At 43.9% G+C, this 24,241-nt stretch overlaps 1 protein-coding gene across 3 annotated transcripts; it reads left to right on the top strand.

The window, feature by feature from the left end:
- The first annotated feature begins 68 nt into the window (after positions 1-68).
- Positions 69-23,452, top strand: LOC142771775 (uncharacterized). 3 transcript variants are annotated; one of them, XM_075873632.1, is made up of 3 exons: positions 69-937; positions 3,457-3,597; positions 22,837-23,452. In XM_075873632.1, the coding sequence occupies exons 1-3, from the start codon at positions 925-927 to the stop codon at positions 23,157-23,159; spliced, it is 477 nt and encodes a 158-aa protein (XP_075729747.1). In that variant the 5' UTR covers positions 69-924; the 3' UTR covers positions 23,160-23,452. The 3 variants fall into 3 exon arrangements, 2 of the variants coding, with proteins under 2 accessions (XP_075729747.1, XP_075729746.1); XM_075873631.1 differs by lacking the exon at positions 69-937 and adding an exon at positions 966-1,357; XR_012886136.1 differs by lacking the exons at positions 69-937; positions 3,457-3,597 and adding an exon at positions 12,667-20,304 and having other exon boundaries at positions 22,837-22,947.
- The last annotated feature ends 789 nt before the right edge of the window (positions 23,453-24,241 follow it).

Below are 24,241 nucleotides of genomic sequence, written 5' to 3'. Positions count from 1 at the left end.
TTTTTGTCGCTGTTTGTGCACAATTATTGGTCTCTTATGCGGTTGCCCTTGGAGATGGGCAAATCTCATGTTGTGCTCATATTCATCTTTTTCGCTCGCGCCATTTTTCACTGGAGCTGGGTGTAGGTTGTGTGGCAAACGTTGCGCGCGCTTTGTTTTCAGGTGCCATGCCGTGCGGTTGCGCCTATAACAAATGCAACCAGAATACAAATGGTTATGCTTTTTTTTAAGGTATGGAACGTAAGTGCAATAGCTTTCTTGAGAAGCAGTCGCTGCGCTACATCGGCCAAAAGAGCTTAGTTTCGTTAAAGAGCATGTTCTTTGCGAGGTACGGTGCTTTTCTTATTGCTCGTACGAAAGCATCGCCGAATTCTGTATGTATTTCAAGTATTCTTCCCACCTGATGAGCATGCTTTTTTTTTTTTTGTGACTAACTGTGCGTTGTTTGAAAAAATGGATCGCCTCAATATTCTGATTATTCTGTTGAGACTCCATCAAATCGCACGTCTGCAACTGTTATTCAGTCTGAAATTAACTACAGAAACTGCTTTCTGCGGCGAACATTTACTGCTATGAGATAGCTTCTTGAACGCGCATATCCTGATTATTAACATCTGTTGAAAATGAATGCGTAAAAAAGTAAATGGATGAATAAATCGAGCTGACATTGGCAATGGCCACCAATTTAGGTTCTTTTTTTTTTTATGGGGGTGGAGGAAGAAGTATTGACACAGAAAATAATGTCACAAGTGCGATCCAGTGCTAGAAAAAAAAAACGGGAAACAAGCACTGCCGGAAAAAATCGTCGAGAAAAAAACGTGCAGATAGCGCAAATGAGCCGTTATGTCACGTGGCATAGGTGAAAGCACGTGATGAAAGCATCGCCATTATGACACCACAAATTTTGCGGCATGTAACGTCTTCATGCCGTCATATGGTGAGGTCATCCTGGAATGATTTTTTTTTGCATCGCCTGTTCCTGACAACGCGGGACGCCGACAATCATATTTCGTGTTTGACGAGGCATCTACAGCTTTCGTCACAATGGTAAGCAAGAAGCGTGATATTGCAGATTAGCAGTGTTAGCTGCAAAAGTTTAGATATTTTTCTGTTCATTAATTTACTTTTGACCTTAGATGCCACGCACGCAAGACTGGGTACCGATAATTATTTTTTTTTACGCATACTGGTGACGTGCATGGGGTGGTCACGTGACCATATTCGCTTGCTGGTGATATTGACTTCGAGGCTAAAGCCCAAAATCTTTGCTCTTGCAGTGAGTGCTTTAAAATCACCTTTCTGCAGTTTTTGGTGACCTTTCTCAATCGATGTAACATGAGCCTAAATTACAGCTTCGGTGAGTTTTGACCACAAAGGTTTAGCAGTATTATGATTGTTACATAATAACTCGGAGAAGGTTGTGTACCAATAATCTTTAGCACTGCAGTGCTTCTCTTTTGGTCACCTGTCATTTTATTAACGAAATTATTTATTGTGCCTGAACGATTGTCTGCTGTCTACAAGTTCTTGCTGTTTTTAATTGACGAACGAAATTAGCCACATATTTTGCAAGGATTTGGGGGAAAAAAACGTGAAACCCGACGCAGCTCGAACATTATTTACCCGCTACCCTGCTGTGAAGCACAGCAAGCCCCCTGGACCTTGAAATGAACCTCGAGGTGATAGTAGTGAGTGGTTGCTGCTACCTGCTCCTTTTTATGTCTATAGTAGTTGCCACAAGCAAAACTATGTGTGTTGCAAACTTAAAGCATGTTACCATCTGAAAGAAAAAAAAAAAAACCTGCATTATAGAACTCTTCATGAAGGTGCTTTTAAAGTAGCATGCAACATTTACACATCTTTTGGAAGCAACTAATCTTCTAATAAAAGTTCATTTTAGTGTTATCTATCTCGTTATCACCATTTTCACAAATGGGCTACATTACCAGGGGGTGAAAGTGGCCCGAAATTATGGGCCCCTATTGAATTCAGCGATGCGTCCGCGGAAGCCTTGACGAAAATTGGAGCTGGGCGCAGCGCACGCTGAAGGCGGGTGAGAAGATCGAGAACGAAATGCGCGTGTGGAGGAGAGTGTCGTTACTTTCCCAGATCAAGGAGCTTTAGCATACGTCTATCACATCTTTGACTTGGCTATATGTAGACACATATTACATGGACATTTTTGGCTACAAACACAAACTATGCCAACATTCTTCATGCTTGCCTTTGCTGTAGCTTTAGGCGTGTTAAAGTCCATCTTCAGAATTGCCCTCATTGATGAGCATAAGTGTGGTAAACCTGTGCAGATTAGTATAACCAAACAAGCCTTTAAGGTGTGTGGCTGCATTCTAAAATGACATTTTTACACAAAAAAAAGAAGCATTGTTCACCATGGTAGATCAGTGGTTGCGGTGCTCAGGCGCCGACCTGAGGTTAGTGGGTTGGATCTCTGTCCCAACAGTTGCATTTTGGTGGAGGCAAAATGGTGGAGGTTCGTGTACTGGGCAATATCAGCGCACGCTGCAGAATACCACAGGGTTGAAATTTTCTTCGTAGCCTTTTACTGCGACGTCTCTCATAATCATGTTGTGGTTTCGGGACGTTGAACTTCAGATATCATCCAGGCCTGAATGGAACATGCAGCACAGCCACAGTGAAAGCTGGAAGAGCGACATTTCTAGAGCCTTTTTTAAACACTCTTTGGGCAAATACTACTAGCACATGTGCATGGCACCCACTATGCCATAGATTACGATTTTTGTGTAGTGGGGAAGTGTCTTTTGTGCCATTATTCCTTATTCTTCGAAAAAGTGTGGTACCCGTTACGCACTTGTAAGGAAATGCGTATGTGCACTTATTTTGATGCTGTGACTGACGATGATGAAGAATTATTAATGAGGTTTTTGTAATGGGTGTGGAGCACTGAGGGGCACACTTTTTTTGTAATTCGGATTCTGGGAAGCCTGGCTGTTACTTCACTGTTTTAAAATGCTTTATTACACACGTTAACGTGATTCCCTACCCCGCATTGAAGCCTGCATAGGGTCAGTTTTCAACGAAGTTTCGAGCACAAGACTAGCTCCGTGGTAGAGTCCTGGGCTGCCAAGCAGAGGGCCCGGCTTTGATTCCCATTCTATCCTCAGCATTATTTCTTTATTTATTTATTTGGTTAGTTAGTTATTATTTCCCACAATAGCGGTTACGAACACTGGTGGCGGCGGACAACTACGGCACAAGAATCGGCCCTTGTTGTGATGTGATAAAAGCTTTCACTGTAAAAAAAAAATCCTCACAGATGATAAAGATTGTGCACTTTCCCTTGTTTTTGTGCAAGTTCATTTTGTAATTATATCCCTCCCTACGTTTTGCTGTGTAGTGTAGCAAGTTGCACGTTGCACAACCTCCATGTCTTTACCTTTACTCTATGCTAAAAATGTGGCAACATTACTTGTGCAGAATTGGTTTCCGTGCCACTCCACCATGGCCAACCCGATCCTCCGGGCTCTGACGAAGGCTTGCACCTGAAGCGCTGTCTTGTGTGCGGCTACACCACACCTTTCAAGCAGCGCATGCAGTGCCACCAGAGAATTCACACGGGTGAGCGCCCTCACAAGCGCCGCTACTGCAGCAGGGCCTTCAAGCAGACGGCCCACCTGACCGAGCACGTCCACATCCACACCGGCGAGAGACCTTTCCAGTGTCACCTTTGTCCCATGAACTTCACTCGACAGAGCACTCTTATGCGCCACTTGGCAATTCATAGAGGCAGGACAGCTTTGCCCGATAATGCTTGTACCTGTTCTGAACGTAACAGTAATGTCTGAGAAGGCTAAGGATGCGAGTATCTGACTTTATGGCACTAGGCAGCTGGCTATGTGTGGGAGAGGGCTAGTTGGCATTCCATGTTTTTTGCAGCTGAAGCGCGAAAAGGTATACAACGGACGAAGAGGGATAATGAGAACAAGCGCTAACTTCCAACTAAAATTTTATTACAAAGCACCGAAAATATATACCTGTCACATGACATCACAATAATATCTATCAACGCACAAAGATGAAGACAAAATAAAACTAAGCAGCAGTGAATTTTACATAAAAAAGCCACAGCCACATTTCAGTAAATTCAAGTAATCCAGTACTTTTTTTTGTTAGTGTGATAAATGGCTTGCTGAGGCAGCTTTGATTTGCTATCGCCGCCGCCTCAACGATGAGCCTTAAACTATTGCTAGGGTGAGTAGTCAATACAGTTGTTTTATCAAACACCCGCATCCATTTGCATTCTGCGCCATGAGTTGCCAGGAAACCATCAGAGCCCTTTTTTGCTTTTTGGTTGTGTTCAAGTAATGGCACCTTGAGGCATCTGCCTGACTGTCCGACGTTACTTAGACTGCAGGTCAAAGGTACGTCATATACTGCACTCTTCGCACATTGAACATATTGGTTTCGGTGATTGATTTTACACTCGTTGGGAGGCTTTCTTACAGAACTATTTCTTGCACAAAACTGCGACAACTTATTCGGTGCAGAAAATGCTACAGAGACCCCGGCCCTATGACCAATTTTTTTTAAATTGTGTGAAATTCTATGCAAGTATGGGATCACAGCCACGTTCTTACTCGTGGCTGTCTGAGAATCAGTGCACGTGGTAGTGACTTTTAATGGCAAGAGACTTTTCCAGTGTCACCTTTGTCCCATGAATTTTACTCAACACAACACCCTTATGCGCGACTTGTCAATTTATAGAAGTGTAGCAGTTTTGCCCGATGATGCTCGTACCTGTTCTGAATGTAATAGTACTATAAGTCGGTGCACTAGGCACTGACTCTTTGTTGAATACTTCTTTTGCGCTTCAGCTCTAGAAAAGCTGGCTGTAGTCACCAACAAGCTAAGGAAAAGTGTCAACTGAGTCCGCAGTCATTGATAATCCTCTCACAAGAAATTTGCACAACATTAACTCATTTTAATGGCTTCAAGCTCTTTTCGGGAGTTATCATATATTTGACTTTCCATACAGATACATGTTTGTGTGGCGGGTCTTAGGTTAGAGACTTGAATGTCCCGGGAAATTTCTTCGGGGATTTTCACAACGCGGCACAGCCCAGCATGATGTTTAAGATTGTAACCATAAACTTTTTATGTTTAATATGCTTAGTATTTACATTTGTAGAGAAAAATTGCTCACGGTTCAAGCAGAAACCTCCCAGCACGACAGTATTTCTCTGGTGAAAGGCAGCCACGCTGCGATTCTGTTGGTGGAGCTCGCATATTTTATTAGGTTTAAACTGTGTGATGTTGGGACAGTAGGTGGCTGCAACTTTTGAAGGAGCGGTATTTTCCATCTCTAAGGCAGATGTATCGATATCTGCACCAATGAGCACGCCCTCTCGACGTCGTAAGCCAAACAGTCTTTCACCCTGCAATCAAAAATATAGCCAAGTACATGATTGGGACCATTTGAAGTCATGGAAGCAATTGGCTGCTTTGTTTTCGCCATCTGAATGAGGCCTTTTTTGCCTTCCTAATCTGCAGCACGAATAAAAAGGGGATGGGAACAAGAGACACCCGACGTCACATCACAAGCACTGACTAACAACTGTTGTTAGTTAGTACTTGTGACGTGATTATGCATTTCCTCCTGTCTTGTTTTGTCTCTGTTGTGCTTTTTAATAACTATGAATCAACCACCCGAATCAAGATCTTGCCGCCTTTTTAGAGTTCTATCCAATTACAGATAGCTGCGGGTGCTGTAGTAAAACCTGACACTGCGCCACTGAAACCAACATCAGTAGGGGAACGTGTTCTGCCAGGAAATGTAAAGGAACAACAAAAAAGAGATGCGAAAGCTTCTTTTTTTGCAAAGAACGCAAAAGACAGCTTTATGTGTCATGTGACGATTCCCATTGGCAGGGCAGTTTTTAATTTGGTGTGTACACTTTTACTGAACGTAATAAGAATGTCTGGGAGGACAAGTGATGCATATAACGTATTTACTTGCGTAATGAACCCACCCTTTTTTTTATTCAGAAAAGTTGACTCCAATTTGTGCGGAGGGATCATTATGCTGCAGAAAAAAGTCACAGGAGTTATAACACCGAAAATCTCACTTGGCGGCTTTGCCCGTTTTGATCGTAAAATGCGCGACAAATCTTTTGTAGCCCGAAGCTCGTTTTTTATTTCCTCCTGTAACGAAAGCGCATGAATCAACGCTGAAGTGTTGTCCAGTCGCTTGTTTTCAATGCTCCAGCACATACTGTTTGTAACCAGCTGTGGAGCTAGCGTACTGGCCGAACTCGCCCTGCGCAGCAGCTATCCCAACTAAGTTCACAAGGACAATCTGACAACAAAACCGCAGCATTGGATGCCGGCGCACGAACGTTGCGGTATTAGCGGGTGCACGACGCGCTGTCGATGCAGTGGGTGGTTGCGCTTTGCATGGCCCCTGAGATGGCAGGGGCGCAGCATGTTTCTACGCTGCATGCCTGCCATTTCAGGGGTCACGCGCTTTGTTTTTGCGCCGCTGTGCCTGCGTGCCGCTATCGGAAAGGTTTCTCCTTCATTCGGCAGATAGCGCTTTGCCGCAAAAGGCACGACTTCAAATGTTGATTGATGTCGTCTGTGCTCGGGCTGCTCGCAACTGTTTAGCATGGTTGCTAAACTATGTTTTGACTTTTGTTGCATCATTTTGTTATATATTGACTTTATTTAACATTGTTTCGATTATCAATGGCACTGGCTGTCATACCGAAATAAAATGAGCAGATACATTAAAAAGTTTTTTTTTTTTTTCAAGGACTGAAGAGAGGGGTGAATTCATTATGCGAGTGAGTTCATTACACGGATCAATACGGTATCTCACTTTGTGGCATGATGAGGAAGGTTAGAGGCCATCATTTTCTAAATTGATGGTTGCACATGCTGTAATGAAATATACCGCTTAGCCCCCAAGACAAGTACCTGTAGGGGTGTGTGTGCCTTTAGGGTGTGTGAAAACAGGATCCAAAGCTTCTTCAAATTTATTTTAATGAACATGAGGCGATGCGTTTACATGGCTGAGCGTGTATGTGCTTACGTGTTCTTGTCCCATTATTGCGTTGAATGAAGTGATTTGCCAAGTATTGTTTCAATTGAGTAGGACCTCCTGACTAGTTACTTGAATATGAGCCACACGGTGTTTTTGCTTTAAAGGCCAATTCATATCGTGCATTCACTTTCTTGTTGTGAATTATTCTTTATGACATTATTTGAGAGACCATTCTCACTTCTTTACAATGTCATGTATTATGAGCCCATAACAGCAGCTGATCTGGGTGATGATATTGTCCACAGTTGTTGCGTTTGGTGTTTCTTTTTTTTTTTTTTCAACTATCACGCGCATGCGTTGGAGCTGGATAAAAACAGAGTTCATGCCAAAATCAAACCATGGCAATCTGTGTGGGAATAAGGTACTTTATCACAGAGCCATGCCACTGCTTTAAACTGCTTCAGAAAAATATTATAGGTGTCAAGTTGGGCAAGGGACCGCTTAACGGATGTAAAATCGTGTGGCAGAAGATTGGGGTCATACCAAACATTGCACCTGCACAACAAGCGGGTGTTTCGAAGCTTCCCACTTCGTAAAAATGACTCGGCCATGATTCATCATCTTAATCAGTCACAGCATCAATAAAGTGTGCTGTACTTAGCACTTTGCACACTGAATTGTGATGCAGTGGGTACTTCACTAGTTGGCAAAGTGATTACGATTTATGGCGTACCTCGCAACTGTACTTACTGCTGGCAGCTCAAGAGAGTTTACGATGGGCTCAGTGAAGGCTGCTTTTCCAGCTTACTCTGCGACTGTGCTCCACGTTCCATGCAGGCCTGGAATTTCTTAGTCTTTTCTCTGAAGCAGTGAGTTTAGTTATAGTTTGCCAAAAGAGTTGGCATATGTGGTTCTTTAGTTGAATTTTTTTTTTCGTGCTATCAATTACATGTGTCAAAGTAAAGTGACCTGCCTTTTACACTTCTTTGATAATAATGTGCTTTGGTGACGTTATAAGATGTGCTTAGATCTCATGCTGCTGTACTGAGACTAAGAGTACGTAATTCATTACGTGTTAGTATAGTACACCAGTTGCTGTTTATGTGGCCAAGCCTAGCCCATCTCTGAATTGCGATTGAAGCAGAGCTTGATTTCACTGCACTGAACATATGCGGCCATGTATCACACCCCTGATCAAACCCTCGACATTGGAGGAAGAGCTCAATCGGAGCTATGAAACAGTTGGTCCTCGATGTATTATGGCCATGAACATGTGTTAGGTTTACATTACTGTATTCTCAATGTTGTGTATGCGTTGCAGTAAAGTTATTTCGGTACCAATAGATGTTTCATTCCATTATTCTATTGAGAGTGGGGCAGTAGAGGAGGCCATTACAAAAATGTGTTGGCCAATTTTGAGCGATGCGGCACACAGTGTGCCGTCTTGCTAGACTCCTTTGATTTTTCTCTCATTAGCCATCATGTATCAGCTCCAGCTATCTACTTGTCAAGAAACACATATAGTACTCCTCACATTATGTGTACTATATTTAGTTAAAGGGACCCTAAAGAGAAACGGTGACTTAGTTTAGAATGACAAACTGCACACTTAGAAGTCTAATGCCACGTGTTTCATTATCGTAAGTTCATTATTAACTGAAAAAGAATCAAGGCTGAACTTTTATCTTGAATTTCATGCCGAAATCTCCGGGCGTGACATTGAAAATTTCAGATTGTGTTTTTCACATTTTCGCAACATTGGCTTGATGAATTTTCTAAAACTTCTTATGCTAGGTCAATGGCACCCACAGATGGCAATATGTTTAATTTCAATCTATTAAAAGCTACCTAAAACCCAGTAGACGCCTTCAAAATTTATGACGTCACGATGTTTGATGTGTCTCCCCCCGCATTTTCTTTTCAAGCGTTTGCTTGCTTACCAAACGTCGTGTCGCTCTAAGAGTTGTGTTTTCAGGATTGTGAAATCGTCCTTTAATGATACGCGAAAAATCGTTTCGCCTTTTAGTATCCCATTAATGCTTTTTTGTGTTGTATAAAATCAAAGCCTACCTCAATCGTGTTGGTTTATGGTGCAGCTCTTGAAAGGACACTGAAGGCAAATATTAAGCCTACGTGTGTTGTTAAAATAAGATTCCAGCAACCATGCAGTGTTAATTTCAAGCCAGGGAAATAACTAGCTTGAGGTAAAATCTCTTATCAGTGGTCCACATATCTTTAGTGTGTGGTGCATTTGAAACCACCCATCTCAGAAAACATTGTGACATAGCATTTGTGTTGTTCGTCCTCTACTGCCTAACAACCGCCACTGCGTTTTTTGCACAATAACTAAACTATCGCTGACACGTGAGTGTGCCAGCGAAGCTATTCTGGAGAAAATGAACTTTCACACCATCTACATCTTTCTTCATGGTAATTTCAAAAACTTTATTCCTTCAATCAAGCTAAAACGTTGAAGCTGTCTTTTATTTCTTCCTGTAAACCACTGCAATGTTGTTTCTTTTTATTTTTTGTAGTGACAGTACTAGTGGCTAGTTGTACTGAGGATATTATATGTCATCAGGCTCTTGTTCCAGAATGTCCCACTACGTTTATTTTAATTGTTGAATTAGTCTAGCACTCCTGGGCATAGTATTAACGCTCTGGGTATTGTCAAGCATCCAACTTTCACTCTAGCACAAATCGTTTGCCTTTAGTGTCGCTCGTTCCAGCATTCAGCATTACTCTCCTTTGTGACTGAGCGCGGTGGAAGGTGAAAGCGAATGCAGAGCGTTGAGTGTGTGGCAAAAGGGTGAGAAAGAAGGCAGATTGCGACGTGAGACTAGGAGATCGCGCTGTGAAATTCGTAGTTCGATTCATTTGCAGGGTTAATCATGTAGCACTTTTTGGAAGCCACTCGATTACTCTGAATCCTTGCGCATTTTATGCACACTCTAACCTCGATATAACAAGCACAGATATAATGAAATATTGGATACAATGAGGAATATTCTTGCTATAAATACAGTGTTAATAATTAGCCTTATAACGAATCTTTTTGTATAACAAACTTATTTTTGTGTAAGATGCAATTTCCTTGTGATGAGGTTTAAGTAAAAAATAATGTGTTAGACCCGCATGGCAGATCTTCACCACTCTTGATAAACAGTGAGTGACGCTGTTGGTGGAAGTACTTCATCTGCTACTCTGCTAAAGAGCTGTCCTACCAGGGGTGTAGTGGGGACGGCATCGGAGTTTAGAGGTGCCCCCCGTTATAGCACAAGCTAGGTACCATTGCTGGAAAGGAATAGTATGCATTTAAAATGAAGAGTTGTCTGTAACTGTATGTATATTTATGTCTCTCTAATTCTTTGCCTCAGTATGTCAAAAAATGGGTGTAGAACTTCACTTAAATTTTGCATTAAGGAGTATCATAAACATCTTTATGACCGACAGATCACTTTGACAAGCAAACGGGGGAATATACCTAGATGTCTTCATTAAAGGAAATTCGTAGCAACAATGCCATTATGAAGTTTGCACCACGTGTTTCACATTGGGACTTGAACTCTCAGAATAGCCAAACTTTAGCTGACTCTGCGCTGCCAGCCACTAGGAGTGTTGTCTTCCACATAAGTACTTGTGTGCTTATTCTTATTCTCCACCACACATGGTGGTCAGAAAATATTCATGTTTGTTGGGGGCTGCTTCCTTTCTTTATTATTTTTTTGGTGCCACTGTAGCTGGAGCATTGTACATATGCGCAGACAATCATTAATTGAATTGAAAGTGCATGCTGGATGTCATCTGGTACTTTCGGAAGTGGTCACTTACACTCGGTGGAGTTGTGGAATGTTATTTTATAATTCAGATATTGGTGACATCAGTTCAAGACTTGTGTAACAATTTGTGCATCGAAAGAAGAGGCATCAACAAGAATTATCGCTCATATTCCAGGCTCCAAGTGTTCTTTTTTTTTCCCTGACGTGACTAGTAACTTGGTCGACTAATTGAGCAGCTCCAGTTAATTTAGGTCCCATGATTTCTCCCTCTTTCATCATTGCTGTTTTAGGCTTTCTTTCTTTTTCTGTGCTCAGAAAATCAAGACCAGCATATGTGTGTTATGTATGGCTAATCAGAACAAACGACAAAGAAATTCTGGGGCTTCCCCAATCGGGAAAATGAAGGCAAACAAAGCTTGGCATGGCCATACTTGACTCACTGCATTTCTTTATTTTTTTTCGTTCTTTCTTTCTGTCTTTTTTTTTTATAGGTAATGGCCGTTCCAGCCCACTATTTTCGGACGGAATCAGCATAGCACCTTTCAACTTCTTTGCACCATTCATAAGCCTCTAGAACCATCATGCAATTGCAGAAACATGGCTTAGGAATACAGTTTTCTCGAAACTTCGAGTTTGCCTGAAATATGCAATTTCTGATATCAACCTTACACTTTGTCTAGAATATCGCGTTTAGTTCGCCAACACGAGCTATTGCAAATGAAGCACCCCGAGCGAATAAACTGCTTCGTGTATACTCGTGGGCTCATTTATCCGTGTTTTACACAATATTAACGAGATCTAACAGACAATAATGCCAAGGAAAGGATAAGGGAAGATATTAGACCGAATTGTAAAGTGAATATGAAGAAAGAAAAGTGGGTGAAAAAATAACTTGCCATAGGCAGGATCCGAACCTGCGATCTTCGAATGACGCGTTCTATGCTCTACCACTGAGCTACCACGGCAGCTATCCCCCCAGCCACTTTATTGGGTTTATATGTGAATTTAAACGTGAGAGTGTCAGTCAGCGCCACCAGTAGCCATGGCGGCAAGTGTGACATACTCTTTTGAGCTTGTTTGGCGTCGCGTAGCACGTGAACTTGTTACGAGTGGGCAGCTGACCAATAGTCCCTCGTATACAACCTAAAGGCACTCAAAAGAGTGTGCCGCACTCGCTGACATGGCTGCTGGTGGCGCTGGCTGACACTCCCACGTTTAAATTCACATATAAACCCAATAAAGTGGCTGGGGGAATAGCTGCCATGGTAGCTCAATGGTAGAGCATCTAACGCCTCATTCGAAGGTGGCAGGTTCGAATCCTGCACATGGCTAGCTATCTTTTCACCCACTTTTCTTTCTTCATATTCACTTTACAATTCGGTCTAATATCTTCCCCTACACTTTCCTTGGCACTATTGTCTGTTGAATCACATATATATATATATATATATATATATATATATATATATATATATATATATATATATATATATATATATATATATATATATATATATATATATATATATATATATATATATATAAAAGTTTCCCTCTTCCTGCTCACGGCTGGTTATCTTTTCATCCACTTTTCTTTCTTCTTATTTACATTTTATTGATTCTAATAACTTCCCCTGTACATTCCTTGGCATTACTGTCTGTTAGATCTCATTAATATTGTGTTAAAACACGGAAAAACGAGCCCTTAGGTATACACTTCTTTCCATTATATATATATATATATATATATATATATATATATATATATATATATATATATATATATATATATATATATATATGTGTGTGTGTGTGTGTGTGTGTGTTTCAGTTCAGTTGTGACAGGTTTGATACAGCCAGAAGAAAAGGACGCACCGCTCTGTCCTTTTTCGTCTGTCCATATATAATGGTATTTTCGACTGGAGGCACCGGTGGGGTTTTTTGTGCACTCGTGCCATGCTGTACGTTCATCTGGGGACGCTGCCGGGCAACGCAACGCTGCGGACGCGCTTCACGTCACCTCAGCCTTTTATGAATGTTTTACGCAGTTTTATCAAGTCAAATACCTGGCAATCGACTACCGATAGAGCTGGTCCATCTGAACGCTTCGACACCAAATACCACACCAAATACCTTGGTGAGAGGCCTTTTTTGAAGCTTTTTCGATGTGAAAAACCACCAGAGCTACAAGTGTACCCAGCTAAGCCTACACCGACAAGGCCGATGCCGGCCTCGGGAAGGGTGATCAACGGTGCCGAGTTGTAAGCCAAGGGATCGGACGCTCCTCCAAAATAGACGTAGATGATGCAGAAGTGGGGGAAACTCCAAGTAATGATTCCGGAAAGGACGATAGCGGTCCAACGAGACGAGACGCTGACGGCGACGCGAAGGGCTGTATCGAAGATAGTATAAAAGGAAGGGCCGTGTGATCCCTGGCGAAGAGACAGCATAGAAAAGCACCCGCTTAAGAAGCCCGACGCGCAGAGGTGGCAAGAGCATTGTGAACAAGATTTTACAACCAAGCAAGATGCCAAGGCTACCTGCAGATGACATCAAGATAATCGTCAGACCAAGAGGCGGGCTAAGCATTAGACACTCGTGCAAAGCCAGCCTTTACGAAGCGGTACGCCAAGAAGCAGGGGAGAGCAACAACGAAATCTTCACGATTTGCCCCGGCCCCACACAAAATATCCTGATCAGCACACCGGATGAAAAGACGACGACGAAATTCGTCAAAATCCTGGATTCAAAAATCAACGGGAAGAAGTACGAGACCAACGGGTACGTCTCGGCACCGGAACACATAGTCAAGGGGATAATCCGCAACATTCGCTTGAAGTACACACATGATCGGCTCATGCATGCACTGGTGAACGCCAGGAACCCTTCATTGGCGTACGCCAAAAGACTAGGGAGCACAACCACCGTGATACTACTGTATGAAGGCAACAGGGTCCCCATGTGGGCTTACTTCAACAGCCTCATGATGAAAGTTTCCCTCTACCAGAAGCAAATAGACTTTAGTAAAGATTGCGGGAGGCTCGGGCGCAGGCCCGATGTGTGCCCAAGACCGACAGACAAGTTGTGCCCGGCGTGTGGTGCCAAAAATGCTACCAGAGACCATGAATGCACACCCAAGCGCAAGCTCTGCGGAGACGCACACCACACGGCAGACCGGACTTGCAGAGCTAAATTTAAGGCGCCATACTTTGTAAAGCAACGAAGGTGGGCTGCGAAGGGAAACGAGGGAGAACTCCAGCAGGAAGCCGACTCACCAGACCAAGACACCTGGGGAAGCAGCAACACACAACCAGCCCGTGAACCCACATCAAGGTCCAGATCCACGTCCAGGCTGGGAGCCTGGGGACTACGTCGCTTGGGGTCCAGGACAGGTCCCATCCTTGGGACCCAGGACCAGGAGCGGGCCGAGGTCCACCTCGAGGGGAAGGACGCCCGAAGCGACAATGAAGCAGCAAGGAAAACAGAAGACGCCAGACAAGGTGGGCTGGTCAGACGTAGTGGCCAATCGCGATTCGGCAAGGTTCGACAATAATAGTAACGCTAGGGATAATTACAAAGACATAGAGAAATGTTAGAGAAATACAGAACGGAAAACAAGCTACTCAGACAGAAGCTAGAAAAAGCAAAAAGGCAAAATAGTGAATCAGCTAAAAAAAATTGAACTACAGCAAACACTTAATGAAATATTCATGAAAATGCAGATACAAACGTCGCCTCCGTCGACCGCCATCGCGGCCGTCTCCATGCCAGCGACCGAAACCACAGGGAAGGGAGAGAATAAAGAGATAGAAATGGTAGCAGTGGAAACAGCAACCAGGCGCCAAGCGAAAAATCCCGCTGACGAAGACCAAAGAGCAAAACGACTCAGATAAGAGGTCAAGAGGCGCCGTCTTAGTACGAAAAAAAAAAAAGCGTCCTCGAGGACATGATCAACAAACTGTCGGACAAAAAGGAGAAAATGTTTGAGATGCTGGTCGTGTGACTTATCGACAGTGAGGCGGAGGGTAAGGCGCTGGCACTAAAACACGACAAGCGGCTCGAAGAGCTAGAGAAGATAATTTCTTAGACATGGCGGGCACCAAAATGAGAAAACTCGTCATCTTGCAGTGGAACTGCCGTGGCTTCTCTAATAAAAGAGCATCGATGGCGCAACTAATCAAAATCACCACAAAAAAAAACCTGGCGTGATCATTTTGCAGGAGACATTCGACCACGCCAAAATTGCCGGGTATGCCACTCACAAACAACGCACACAAGGAAAGGGGAGAGATAGTCGTGACCACATTAGTGAAGAAGGGGCTAGTTGCCATCCCACACATTACGAAACAAGTCACGGATATAAACCACATTCTTATAGAAGTCGTGCCACGCAGCAAAAAGGAGAGCAGCACATTTGTCCTAAACGTATACAGCAGCCCGTCTAAAAAGGGCCTAAAGCATAATTTAGAAGAACTAATTCTGGAAACGATGAACATCGCAGGCGACAACCGACTTGTTATCGAAGGAGATTTTAACGCTCCACACACGCAGTGGGGGATAGGGGCACTCGTCGAAGAAAAAAAAAAACCTTGCCCACCTCATCGAAAATGCCGGACTAGCCATTCTGAATGAGCCAGCCTCACACACCAAAATCGGTGTAGGTCCTCACAGGGACACCGCGCCAGACTTGACCCTCTGCAAGAACGCCGGGCGAATCACATGGGAAAACATCTTTGAAGACCTAGGAAGTGATCACAGGATCCTCAGCATCGCCCTAGGCAATCCTCCTACCAGGAATTGCAAACGGACAATCAGGCGCGTAGATTAGGACAAATTCCGCTAAAGCAGAAACGAGAAAGAACAGGGACCCATCGAAAACATAGAAGAATGGAACAGTGAACTTCTAAGAGACGTAGAAAAAGCCACAACCGAAATGGAGTGGGATGACTGGTTGGCTCGAAGAGAAGAGGAAGATGAGTGTGGCGGAACCCTCTTAATGCGGATGGACAGCAGGCTCGCACACCTTGTCGAAGCCAAAAAATCTATTCAGAAACGGCTGCATAGGCAAAAACACAATCGAAATCTAAGGAGAAAACTCGCCGAGCTAAACAAGCACATCGGAACGCACTGTACCCAGCTTTGCCATCAGGAATGGGACGAAGTGTGCGACGCCATGGACGGCAACATAAACACAGGCAAGACATAGAAAATCCTCAAGCACCTGCTGTACCCGTCGGCCACCAAAACAGCGGTGAAAGCGGAAATGACCAAGATAAGACACAGGTATAAAGGGAACATCTATCAGATGGGTGATGAAATCGTCAAGCTCTACCTAGACAGTCCCCCGGCAGTCGAACACCAGGAATACTCGGGCTCTCCCTACGAAGATCTTGACAGAGACTTTTCACAGCAAGAAATCAGGGCAGTCCTGCAGACTATCAAGGCCAAGTCAGCTCCAGGTCCCGACAAAGTGTCCTACAAGATGCTCCGGAACCTGGACCTCTAGGGAACGAGCCGTTTGACAGACTTCATCAACGAGTGCTGGAGAAACGGGGAAATACCCAACGAATGGAAGAAATACGACATGATCCTCATTCTTAAGCCCGGTAAACCCCTAAAAATCCAGAACACGCGGCCCATCTCCCTCACTTCTTGCCTAGGTAAAGTAATGGAGCATGCTTGCCTGAACAGGGTTAACGGCCACCTTGAGTCTAACAGCGTATACCGCAGCAACATGAACAGCTTCAGGAGAGGGCTCTCCACACAAGATGCTATGATACAACTAAAGGAGCAAGTCATAGACCCCATTGGATGAGGCATGAGGGCAATAATCGGGCTAGATCTCAGGAAGGCCTTCGACATGGTCGAGCACTCAGTGATTCTAAAACGAATTGCACAACTCAGTCTAGGTGAGCGCACGTACAAGTACATCAGAAATTTTCTTACGGGAAGAACTGCCACGGTTAGGCTGGACGAGGAGGAGAGCATCCAAGTGGACACGGGCATCACTGGCACACGGCAAGGGTCTGTAGTGTCACCGATGCTGTTTAACGTCGTCATGATTGGATTATCATAAAAATTAGAGCGAATCGAAGGCATCAATCACACAATTCATGCAGACGACATTACGATTTGGACCACGCAAGACACCAGTGAAGGCGAGATGGAGAATAGACTTCAAGAGGCGGTGGAGGCAGTCGAGAGTCATCTGGATGGCACCGGATTGGAATGTTCACCGGGCAAATCGGAACTGCTACTATACCACCCCAAAAAACTAGGCATACATTGCATAAACGTAGCAGAATTACACAAAAGAATCGGGATAACCACTAGAAATAGCACGGCGATACCCTTGGTTCAGAAGGTCAGAGTCCTGGGTCTCTATATCGAAGCCAAGAGAACCAATGGGGAAACCATAACGCGCCTGGAAAAGAAAGTCATGGCAGCCGTTAGGCTAATACAAAGAGTATCCAATAAACGAAGGGGCATTAAAGACAGAAACGTTGTACGACTCGTCTAGGCCTTCGCGATCAGCCATGTCGCGTATGTAGCGGCGTTCGTCCACTGGAACAAAGCCGAGAAAGACAAAGTCGACGCGCTGATTAGAAAAGCTTACAGAGCTGCGCTGGGTCTACCGCAATACACAAAGAACGAAAGGCTGCTGCAACTCGGAGTACATAACACGCTGGGTGAGATCGCTGAAGCACAAAGGATAACGCAACTCGAACGATTGTCTGGAACCATGGCAGGTAGAGAAATTATTGAAAAGCTCTTCATTAATTATCACGGAATGAAAGGTCTCAAGACGCAGATTCACCTGGACGTCTGGTCCGCGATAATTACAGAAAACTTCCCAAAAAATATGCACCCTGCACACAACGTTGAGAGACGAAAATGCCGCACGAAAATGATCCTTAAAAACCACGGCACACAGGAGGGTGTGCTTTTTGTGGACGCCGCCCCATATTCCCGAAATAATAATATCGGTATTAGGGTTGTGCATGGCTCCTTCTTTGCAATGGCGGTCATAGACACAAAAGGGAAGACCTTGACCTCAGGCTCCGTAAGGACCGGATTGTCGGAGGCAGCGGAAGAAATGGCATTCGCACGGGCCGTAGTCAATGGTCGAAAACACGACAGATTAATAATCAGTGACTTCAAGATGGCCATTAGGAATTTCACAAAGGGATAAATCTCCGCCGAAGCAGCCAAAATCCTGAACCGCAGAGCAGAAGACTTCCGGAACGGCAAAATTGTACCCAAATACCTCAAGTGGATCCTGAAGCACATGGGGGAATTAAACATCAAAGACACGACCATCCCTCAAAACCTCAACGAGAAGGCCCACCGAACCGTGCGAGAACTAACCCACCACGGCTCGTACAGCGACGGCCTGGCCCCCCGCACCGACCACAGAAGGGGGGACGATTCCGGTGGAGGTGATGGGGATGATGGAGGTGATGACAATAATGAATATGCGATACAAAACGACAGAGACAGACTGGTCACGTATCATGACATATTGACACATTGTAAGCGACAACAAGAAGAATATCCGCCAGCACACAAACAGCTAGACAGATCTCAAGAAACAGATTGGCGAAGATTGCAAACCAGAACCTCTTCAAATCCAGTACACCTGAACAGAGTAAATTCCAGACAATACCCACAAACAAGCTGTACCCTCTGTAAGCATGAACACGGAGGTATGGCACATATTTTATGGCAATGCACAGAGGTCACAGTAATATACCGAGAGGACAATATAAAACCGTACCTTCTCGAGGAGCGTCTGCTAAGTGCGCTGACTAGCTCAGATCTGCGCGATCAACTGTGGGCAATTCAGCAGGCCCGGACAACGGTGGAAAGGCTATGCCCCACCGCACAAAACATCGGGGTGGCCTGAGCCCGGGCCGGTAACCCTGCAGGGTTTCTTTTTTTTTTAATAAAGTTTTTCTGTCCGTCCGTCCATCCGTTCGTCTGGGCACCACGCATGCGGTGCTGCATGTTCGGCTGGGCCGGCCAGGACAAGAGTGCACGCCACGGCAGCACCGTGGAGGTCAACAGTGGAGCGTGGGGCAATCACATCAGCACGCGCATGCTGGCAGACGACGGGGTGACATTCCATCATTGCAGGCGTAATTTACAGCTGGTGCTGCCACAGAACACGGCTGAACAGCACGGGAAACGTGCGTGAGCTTACATCGTCCAACCGTTTTTGCACAAGCCTACTTTTGCTGCCAGGATTCCACTGGACGATGAAGGCGGTGCGAAAATAATCATAACCCTTGTCGAGTTTGTACAGAAGCAATGCAGCACAACCGCCTGGAGAACAAATGCGCACCCACTGGACACGTAGTGCCTCGCAAGTGTCTCTCATTGTTTGATTTTCTGTTGTTTGCTATCTTATTACGCGTACAAACAGGATGCTGGAAATTGTCTGCTAAATGACGTCGCTCGCATACGCTGTAGCGGAATAGAGTTTGGTGGTTCACACGTTCGGCTGGCCCATAGCGAGGAGTGAAACACGGGCGGTGTTTGACGTAACTTCCTTTCCCCCGTCACGGTGCCAGTGCATCTCAACCGAAGATTTCATATCCTGTTTTACTGTCAATTATCCCACGACGAATATCCATCAACTTGCTCAAATCGCGACACTGGGTAAGCATTGGTGCATGGCCACGCTTGCTAATGTTCGAGGCGCTCGCTTTCGAACCACGGGGATCTGGGTTCAAACCTCAGCCCCGTAAGGAATGTTTGTTCTGATTGATATATTATTTCTTTAGTGCGCACGTGCCAGTTGTTGAAGAGGATAGTGTCTTGGAACACCACTAGCCACGCAATGTAAGCTTCACTTTAGCAAGCTTCTTTGTTACTTCTCAAGAGAGTAAAAATCAGAAATTCCTGCTGTCTATCCAAAATACGTGCTGTAGTCAATGTGGACAAAGGAGGAAGTGTGCCCTTCACTGGTTTTGTACCTAGTCTTTCTTTGTCTCTCAACTGGCTCTGTGTATAACAAACTTGCCAAATAGCGACATTTACTGTCTGCATTGTGCTCTACCAGTGACAGTTGGTGTATATAAGAATGCGCCTATAGCAGCTGTTTTCTTTGTAAAGAGCTACATGCCGCTGCCTAATGTCAATCATTGGGATAATGAAGGCACTACTGTAATGTTGCAAACCTGGGATTTTCTCAATATGCGTCCGAATTGAGTCGCATCAGTGGGAGAGGAGCAGAGGTTACAAGCAAGAATGATATGCTTAACTAGTTAATTCATAAAGGACCTCATATTATCTATTGTTCCATGTGTTCTGAAGTTGACTTTTGCTTACATTCCTGTTTAAGCTTTACACTCGTTTTTTTGCAGATAGCTCAACAATTGCACAGGTCAATGGAAGGACGACTAACATCAAAAGAGTGAAGAAAACTATTACAGCAGAACACTTTATTGCTTGGTCTTTTAAAGAACAACACTACCGACTGTAAAGCAGTGAAATTTTTTTGTACGGACATTTTTTTTTTATTTTTGATCAGCTGTTTTGAAGCGATCTGTGGTTGTTGTGGCAGGGAAAAGAATATTCTCACGAATCTTTATGCATTGCCCTGAGATGACTGGCAGTCAAAATCTTTTTTTTTTCTTTTCAGTCGGCTCTATCGATTTAGTGCAACACTTCAGGCACAATGCTGTTGAAGCAATGCAAGCAGTTCGCTCAGGAACATTTGCGACTCCATGCATCTTGGGACCGGCTTTCATATTTGTAAATGCTTGCTCGAGCTGAGCACGACCCTGTACGTGAGGTGTCACGACAGGCTTCTGATAAATGATCAGAAAGCGAAAACACTGAAATGCTAAGGGTTGTGGAACGATAAACGGATTACCTTTTAACAGTGTTTGTTTCTAAGGCACAAAACGTCTTCGTGTATTGCTCAGCCTAGAAAAGAAAGAGATATAATGGGAGTAGTAAAAACATTAAACTATTTTTTGGTGGAAACACATTGTAAAAAGTCTCTCTGGCCTTTGCAATGTTTTTCTTGTATGCTTTGGAGTATAGGCATGTATACGATGTAACCAATGAAACTGTGTGGTTGCAAAAATGGTATACTGGTGTATGGCAGCTCTAATTGTGCTAAAAGGACAGAGGAGGTGACCTGTTAACGCTTTATGGCGTAAGATTTCTGCACCGCTCTTTAAAGGGACACTAAAGTCAACTAATAAGTCGACGTTGATTGTTGAAATGGCGGTCCAGAAACCTCGTAGTGTTACTTTTGTGCCAAGAAAGGGCATATTTTGAAATAAAATCACGTTTTAGTGGTCCGCGTCAGGTTAGCGCGCTTCAAATTACCCGCCTGAAGAAGCGGACCGACTGGTCCGTCTCTCGTCACTCTTGCCGTACACAACGTTGCCCGGCTTTACTTCGCTAGTAACAGCATACCAAAAGCAGTGGGAGCCACAGCAGCAAAAACGTCCATTGATAAATTTCCCTCCATTGGCTCCGAGATTGCTGACGCTTTTGTTTCAACCGGCCCTGCTAGGTGGCACCACCTGTCCGGTGTAACAACGTGAAAATTGAATTTTTGAACCACTCGGGCTATTTCCCATAGTAACGTCCGGTGGTTCTTCTTTCCATGAATCAAACAGAAACGAACAAGCAGCATTTTATTGCATCTCTTGATGCATGGAAAGTTCTTTATTTAGTGCAGTTAGATCAATTACTATTAAAGTCCGTCTGATGTCATCGGGATCATTTTGAAAATGTCCTACTGCGGCGCTTGTGTTCTTGTAGATTTACCTTGATTTCTTGGTAAGTAGGGCACTGTTGTTGATAATATTGTCGTTTTAGGTGTTGTTATATGTTGAGCTTTCACTCTGACGTGAGTTGTTATTTGACTTTAGTGTCCCTTTAATGTGATCAACGCCAGATGATCACGTCCTTATTGTGGATTGGCTTGAGAGTTTTATTAGAGCATGTATAAACAAGTGGCTTCTATTGCAGGTGTTGTGTCTATGAACATCAATATTATGGACACAACTTCTTATATTTTATTTTGCATCAGATGCATTTTTTTGTTTTTTGTTTGTAAATCTTTAAAAATTATTCTTGCAACAAGAACTCACTAGATGTATTTAATACAACCATTCACTGAGTGCCACTCACCTCTCTGTTTCATGTTTGTCTTCCTTCTGGGTCACAGAGCAGGCATTCATTTTTTTCAATCACATCTATAGCGCAGCTTTTTGGCTGCAAAATTAACATGGATATGTTTGTCTGTAAACATAAGCTCTATCAGTGTTCTTCATGGTTGCCTTTGCTTAAGTGTTAGTCGAGCTGAATTTCACCTTTAGAATTCCCCATTGAGTGAAATAATCCTGACACACCTGTGCAGACATAAATCTGCTAATTGGCCTTGTAAGTGCATCCCCACCAATCTTTCTCATTTGCATACTTCATTACAGGTCATAAGCATTGTGCTTGTCTCATGTTTAGGTGCGAGCTTCTACTATAATCCTATCCTTTCCCACATGATCTTCTGCATTGAGTATCCTACTGCGCCTTGCACTATCTTTGTGTCCTTGCTTTCCCTTTCACCTAAAACAAAGGGGCTTGTTGTGCGAGTTGGTTCTGCATCATAGCAACACTTAGCAATAAAAGCAGGGATGAAGGAGGAACCTCACAAACACAACTTGAACTATCAACTATTAAAAAGAAACTGTGTGACAAATTGAGTAAGCATTTTTTTATTAGCAGATCTAGCAAGACATGCATAGCAAGGCCTTCTACCATGCTGCATCCTCTGAAATGCATTTCTTGAGCACCAGCCACTAAACCTAATCTTGTTTGCTAACATTTGTATTGTGTTCATGTGACTATTCGCACTACTTATATGTGAATGTTTTTCAATAAAACTCAGTTGTTAGTTGGTGCTGTGTTAGTGAAGTTCCTTTTTAGTTCCTGTTTTTTTTTTGTGCTAAGTTCTACTGTGATGTCACCTTCACTCCGTCATTTCCTGAGAATGCTGCAACTTCACTCTTGCAGAGTTGCTTCCCATCCCTCGCCGCCATGGCCAACTACATCATTGGGTCTCCCGCAAGGAAAAGTACTTGAAGCGGTGTCTCGTGTGTGGCTACACCACACCTTACAACCAGCGCATGCAGTATCACCAGAGGACACATACAGATGAACGGCCGTACAAGTGCGATCAGTGCAACAAGGCCTTCAGGCAACTGGGCCATCTGAATGACCATGTTCGCATCCACACCGGCGAGAGACCTTTCGAGTGCCACCTCTGTCCCATGAACTTTAGCAGAAAGAACAGACTCGTGAACCACTTGGCAACTCACCGTAGCAAGACTAGTTGATTTTTTCTGACAGTGTATTGCCCCTATGCTGAACGAAACAGTGAAGCCCTTCAAGGTACCCTTCTGAAATAGTGAAGTCTGCAAAGGTGAGTGATGTGTACAACTCAACGAAGCACGAGGCAGTGGGCTGTGGTGACAGACATTTGGACTGGACTCTTTCACATGCCGTAGCAAAATGTGTGAATTAACCAATAAAACTAGCAACAGAAAGGATGAATCTGCTACCAAAAAATGTACTGAGAGGATGCCAGCCTTCTTGGAGCTTGTAATAAAGACTCTTGACACAAAGAAAATTGTGAGCCATTCCACTACATAAAACCAGTAACGCTGCTTAGCACATGGCACAGCATTTCCTTCATACTCCATTGCACATCCTGCAACTAATTTCAAAATGTCTGTCTAGAAAGCCCTTCTTGAGTTTAGTGCAGGCTGTTTTAAAGTTTTTATTTGGGCAGCGTGGTGCTTGCATATTTCTGCTAGATGATTCAATTTGATATGTTCCTAGTTTTGTGTAGCTTGTATCATGCATTTTGTGCGTGATCTCAATTGGCGTTTTCTGCCCATATAATCCCTTCATTGAGTGATGTAGTTTGCCCAGTTTGCGGGGCACGTGAGGCTTTTTTTTTCTTCTTTGACGCACTATAAAAAATACTCGGGACTTTAGTTAATGCACCTTCGCTGTAGTAAGGCTATGCGTGGCTCAATGTGTGGTATGTGCGAATGGTTATGTTTTTGTATGTTAAACCTTTCTGGAATGAAACAATTTGTGAGGTATTGCTTTAGTAATGTGCAAGATTGTCGCACTACAGTTCCTTACTTTTAAAGGGGCCCCAAAACACTTCTCTAAGTAATCATCAAATGGCTTCATTGAAGGAGCCTATTGCATCACGAATCAACTGCCGCAAAAAATTTTTAGAATTGCAACAGAGACATGTTCAGCACTTTCCCTCTCCTGTAATACCGGTGTGTGCACTGAATATGCAAAGGAGGGTGGGGGAAGGTGACAAGGGAGAAGGTACCTACGTCCGTTCTTTAGTGCACATCGTGACCACGAGAAGCTCTCTTTCTTTTTTAAAATGCAA

The sequence above is a fragment of the Rhipicephalus microplus genome, chromosome 9 (genome assembly GCF_043290135.1).
Source record: "Rhipicephalus microplus isolate Deutch F79 chromosome 9, USDA_Rmic, whole genome shotgun sequence".
In the NCBI taxonomy this organism is placed as follows: domain Eukaryota; kingdom Metazoa; phylum Arthropoda; class Arachnida; order Ixodida; family Ixodidae; genus Rhipicephalus; species Rhipicephalus microplus.
Note: the sequence above shows the minus strand (reverse complement) of the source record. Positions and strands in the feature narration are given on the sequence as shown.

Bases quoted from the DNA above. Each gene is read 5' to 3' on its own strand.
- LOC142771775 (XM_075873631.1), top strand. From the start codon at position 1,336: ATGAGCCTAAATTACAGCTTCG. The intron at 1,358-3,456 runs GTGAGTTTTGAC...TTACTTGTGCAG, and splicing joins GAGCCTAAATTACAGCTTCG to AATTGGTTTCCGTGCCACTC. The intron at 3,598-22,836 runs GTGAGCGCCCTC...TCACTCTTGCAG, and splicing joins CCACCAGAGAATTCACACGG to AGTTGCTTCCCATCCCTCGC.